Here is a 5757-nt window from a genome sequence, read left to right on the forward strand (position 1 = left end):
AGAAAGTTCCAGAAACTGCAACAAATTCAGCACAACATTTGTTTCATATAACTAATTTCTCTTCAGTGTTCACATAACGTACAGTGGCTCAGGGTAATGATCTAGGATCAGCTTCTTCCTGCCCATATAAATATATTCACCATTTTGGAAATGTAAAGGCTGGTCCTAAATCAGCGTTAAATCAAACTTTAAATATGAGGTTTGTTCATCTTGTGTTTGTTCGTCTTGTCGTGCCTGCTAGCATCTCTTCCGTGTCTTTGTAGTGCCTTTGAGGACTATGTAAGGAAACCCAATGGACCATTTATTCTGTGGCCAGTACTGCAGGTCGGGTAGGGAATAAGGGATTTCCAGACTAGCGTCCAGGTAAGCGATCAAAGTGTTACCATAAGCGGTGGCCACCACAATCAGAATGTGCCTGAATGGAGGGGTAGAGGAAAAACAGTATCTGGATAAGCATGACAGTCCAAAACTCTGAACAATGTGGTTTAACCCTGTAAAATCAGATATAATAATAAAAATCCATATAAAATAATAGTCAGAAATTTTTTTTTCAATTTAACTGTTTATTGAACCTTTAAACGAAACACACTCACACACACAAATGTTTGCATATGTGTTTTTTATGACTCATTTAGTATGATATAGAGAATATACAGCTCACACTAGAGAAGGAAAAAAAACACTTCAGTTTTATTCTGAGGTCCAAAAATATGCAATTTGGCGCAATTGCTAAGATTTACATGGCCAAAAAGTATGATTACATCTTTATAAATGTATAGCAGGCTAGGCCTACTTAAATGCATTTAAATATCAGTTGTCACTCTAAATCTCCCAATAATATGTCTTAGTAAGATATTTAAATTCTTAGTTATATGATAAGCTCTGTAGTTTTTATTGTAGGGGCAAAACATAAAGCAATGCAATATAATGATGACTGAGAGATGCACACAAACATTCCTTATAGGCCTGTGGGATAATATTTGATGATTTTATAAACTGTATGTATGTATGTATGTATATATATATATATATATATATATATATATGTGTATATATATATATAGTATATATATATGTATGTATGTATGCATGTATATATAGAAACAGTAGATAGATAGATATAATTATGCTAAAAGGCCTTTTAATTGCTAAAAAAGTATAAACTATCGATTTTCAGCAAAGTAATGATCATGCTGATAATTTAGAGGTCTAAGAATTTTGCTTATCAAAAAATTTTTTGTAGGCTTCAGGGTTCAAATGTGCTCAACATACAGCGGGATATCATGGCTCACTCACCAGATACCGTGCAGATAACAGAAGTCCAGTTTCTGCCAGAAGCTGCAGCCAAAGCGATCGCTAATCCAGCAGGAGATAGCCAGAACCCACAGGCCAATGGACGCCCAGGCCAGACGCAGCACTCTCTCATCTGTGCAACTGTTGAGAAATAGTTCAGTGTTGAATGAGAGTGAAAACAAGCAAAACAAGAAATAAAAACAGATCTTGTATAGTAGCATTTATAGTTTAAAAGTGGGTAAATAGTGACTAAAACAACATCTGAAAAAGCCTGAAGCGATGAATGTACATCCTTTACCTCCTTAATTCCACAAACAGAGAGTAGAGGATATGGATGGCGAAGCAGTTGAGAGCATAGGCATTAGCTGTAGGTTTGACAAAAGAAGACAGAGTGCTTATAACAGTGATGATCAGGACCATATGAGAGAACGATCTCCTGAAAAAGAACAAAACAGAGGAAGAGAGACCAAACTTTAGACTGGGGACAGTCTAGAAAAGGATCCTTCTTCATTGACAGCCATTTAAATGCTCACCAAGGCTGCATTTATTTCATCAAAAAGAAGTAAACAGTATTATTGTGAAATATTATTACAATTTAAAATAACTTTTTGAATTTGAATCTATATTGAAATGTAATTTATTCCTGTGATGGCAAAGCTGAATTTTCTGCAGCCATTACTCCAGTCTTCAGTGTCAGCAAATGCTGATTTGCTGCTCAAGAAACATTTCTTATTATTATCAATGTTGAAAACAGTTGCTGCTTAATATTTTAGTGGAAACAGTAATTAATTTTTTCAAGATTGTTTAATGATGAGAACGTTCAAAAGAACCACATTGATTTAAAATATATTTTAATGCTATTATAAATGTCTCTAAATATAATGAACTATTAATTGTTATTAAAAAAAATACTGACCCCCAACATTTTAAGCCACAAGACAGTAGACATAAACATTTTTGTAAGTCTAAAACTTTGTTTCATATAGATTTCAATCATTTTAAATATTAACATAAGGCTGGTTGGACCCCACTGAGAAAGCTGTGGAAATCATCTCTCCCACAGTGAGATCAGAATATCATGCTGCAAGTTAGTGTTGCTGTTAAACTAAAGACTGTAAATGGATCCTTTATTTGCTCCTATTTTTAGAACTGAAGACACAGTGTTTTAGAGGAGGAAGACAAGTTCATGCCATTACATAGAAACAGACCATAAACATGGTCTGAAAAATATGAATTTGTTACCTGTCCTTAATAAAAGAGGGGAAGTGTCTGTGTGGGAACCACAGGGAGTAGCCAATAGCCAAAACCCACAGGATTGACAGCTCATCCAGCATCTGGCCCATAAAACTCAGAGTCATGTGAAAATACATGGAGAAGAGACCTGAAGAGAGAGAAACAGACCATGGAGTGAGAAAGACTCATTTTGTCTGGCTTTATTCTGGAATCGATGCCCAAACTAAATTTTTCTGCTTAAATGTCCCGTTTCTCTCGAACATGTGTCACATAATTGAAGTCAAATGGGATGTGAATACAATTAAAGTTGACTTTAATAAGTTGGTTATAAGTATAAGGTCATGTAAATACCATAAAAGCTGATTTATTGAAGCAACAGCATAAGTGGTTTAAGCAAAACATGATTTTTGCATGTTTTCCCAATTTTGCTTCGCTTTCAAACATTTATCAACATTGTCAGCTTATTCAGTGTGTGCATGACTGACTGCATAGCAGTTTTGACAAATACAGATTTTTTTTATTTATTTTTTTATTATTATTAAAAATGCAATTATAATTTTTTTTGTTAGTCTACCGATTTGCAAGTAAACCCATTTTGTGAAAGTTAGAAAGCCTTTTGTAGCTTGTATAAACACTTCACTAATTTTCCCCACTAACATACAAAAACTCAAGCTGACATTTCTTTCAATAATTTATTTGAATGAAATATAATGAATCAGTGGATTTCAATTTGCTGGCTATAAATTTGACTTGGCTATTGAACAATACTGCCCTCTGCTGGATTGTTAATGCCACAACCCCTTATAGATTGAGCTGTTACACTTACCTACAAAGACCATCATGATCCAGACCAGGTGCACAGCCAGGTTTCTTTCTTTGGCATATGGGTGTAGCAGGTAAAGCATTATGGGTGAGATCAAAAAGAATATGAAACTGCTCATCTGAAATGGGGAAAAATGCATGTTAGTGAATCAGACACACTCAAACTCAAATAATATCCCATGATGCCTCTAAACATGGGTTTTGTAGCAGTCACATTGACATAATTAATTTGTTACTAGGGTAGGACCATAAATAAAAACTGAATGGGCTGTACTGTGCTGTATTCAATCTCTGTTGAGCACATGGATAGGTGTAACATTGTGCCTGAGTCACTGTAGATGTGCCATTAGTGTGGGTGTAGTTTCTGGATGAAACCATGGCACTTTGAGCATTATCGTATGGAGACTGCAACAATTAGCCTAGCGTAGTTAACATTTAACAATGTTCTGTATAGGACTCCTTTAGAGTTAAGGGTTGGATTGAGAATGATTCACAGTGACTAGAGTGTGAAAGGGATTTGCAGCTCATCTGTTATATTCATACCGTGTTGAAATATTCCTCAACATTCTCTGAATGTTTATAGTTGTCCTCACACCAGTCCACTTCAGAGCTCTCGTAGGCAAACACACTTGCCATTTTGTCAAAGGATGGGAATGATGGGATCCCTGAGAAAAAGAGAGACTGTTTTATAAATCGCTGTAATGACACGTCAAAAATTCTGTGGCTTACATCTGTGTGTTAAAGAACAAAACACTTGCCATGGTGCTAAAGCTTGTTTTCTTTACAGGGAGGAGTGTTCCAGACTCTATTGTGAAAGAATGGAGCTACTGAACAAAAGGTAGATCTCTGCCTTTCTGGAGGCTCTAATAGATTGATTTGTAGCATGCAAATTTTATTAAAGGGGACATATCATGAAAATCTGAATTTTTCTGTGTTCAAGTGCTATAATCAGGTCCCCGGTGCATCTACCAACCCAGTAACTTTGTTTTGGTAAGCCTTTCTCTGCAAGCATGTGAAAAAACGAGCTGCTCAGATTTCGCTCCCCTAGTGACGTAGGAAGGGGATCACATTATAATATCATTGCCCCTTAATCTGCACGTTTCCCACCCATGGTGCTGCGGTTACTTAATATACAGATCTAATATAAACATGCGATTTCTTTCCCCGCTGTTCACCTTCACAGACATAACTGACTGTGTTTTTGTAACTTGTGTGTGTTTTTAACATAAACCTGTGTGTATTTGAAAGTTTAAGCGCAATAAGACATGAAAGAGAACTTAGTTTAATACTCACATGCTGTGTGACAGCCGCTTCCTGTGCGCGTGCTTCGGATGTGTGCACTCAGAAAACCGTATATCAGAAGTTCAAACTGATATGGCTTTAAAACGCATGATTTCAGATGATACATGCATGATACATGATCATCAAAACCAAACAGATGTTTTTGGCAGAGTATTTGAGGTACGAGCTCTAAATGCACAGCCCTATTCTGTAAAAGGGGGCAGGGAGCAGAAGCTCAATTGCATTTAAAAATACAGACAAGACAACTGCGTGTTTCTGCTTCCACTCAAAACAGGCATTTTCAAAATGATACAATAAATTATCTGTGGGGTATTTTGAGCTGAAACTTCAGATACATTCTGGGGACACCTGAGACATACAGTATATCACATTTTGTAAGAAGAGGCATAATAGGTGCCCTTTAAAGGATAAGGGAACATTCACAAAGCAAGCATTTTTGCATTCCACTATGCTGGTTTTTCAATGTAAACACGCAGTAGATGGACAGAACACATTTTTGTATTCTAATGTTTGACCATTGCACTCGGGTCTTTTGCAGTATTTTGCGCATGACAGCCTTCTAAAAATGCTCCGATCAGGATAAAATAAGTTTTAACGTAAGATTTTCAACGCAAACATTATGTTTTATGTGATTGGCCCAATAGAAGGCTTTTCACACTAAACGTGTTTTTGCGTTTAAAAACGTGAGACGCAAGAAAATGAAATGGAGAAAAAACGCAAGGTACAAACCTTTTTAAGTTCAACTTTTTAACTTGAGCATCATGTTTTGCACTGCAAGATGCTGAAAAAAAAGACCAGGATGCAATGGTCACACACGTACGTTTACATAGAATGTTTATAAACTTATCACATAGAAAAGTAGTACAGTGGAATGTGCATATGTGTTTTGTGTGAACGACCCCTTGAACTGTTTTGTTCCATATATCTCAACTTTTTGCAGCCTCTCGCGCAACATAGTGTTCTAAAAATGCAGCGCTCAATACAATAAGTCCAACTTTTAAAAACGCGTCTCAACGCCTTACATTTTTTATTAATTTTGCCATGAGTCTTCGAGTCTCGAATTTTGCCATGATCTTTAACGCAAAAACGAATTCTGTGTGAACCGCT

The 5757-nt window shown here is 36.1% G+C and overlaps 1 protein-coding gene across 1 annotated transcript; it reads right to left on the reverse strand.

Moving 5' to 3' along the window:
- Positions 1-205: 205 nt before the first annotated feature.
- Positions 206-4647, reverse strand: LOC107695229 (alkaline ceramidase 1-like). Its single transcript, XM_016495045.1, has 7 exons — positions 4642-4647; positions 3892-4013; positions 3353-3467; positions 2536-2674; positions 1592-1729; positions 1297-1434; positions 206-415 (listed from the first exon to the last, which is right to left on the reverse strand). The coding sequence occupies exons 2-7, from the start codon at positions 3982-3984 to the stop codon at positions 238-240; spliced, it is 801 nt and encodes a 266-aa protein (XP_016350531.1). The 5' UTR covers positions 3985-4013; positions 4642-4647; the 3' UTR covers positions 206-237.
- Between the last annotated feature and the right edge of the window lie 1110 nt (positions 4648-5757).

This window comes from Sinocyclocheilus anshuiensis, unplaced genomic scaffold (assembly GCF_001515605.1).
Source record: "Sinocyclocheilus anshuiensis isolate Anshui unplaced genomic scaffold, SAMN03320099.WGS_v1.1 scaffold122, whole genome shotgun sequence".
In the NCBI taxonomy this organism is placed as follows: Eukaryota; Metazoa; Chordata; class Actinopteri; order Cypriniformes; family Cyprinidae; genus Sinocyclocheilus; species Sinocyclocheilus anshuiensis.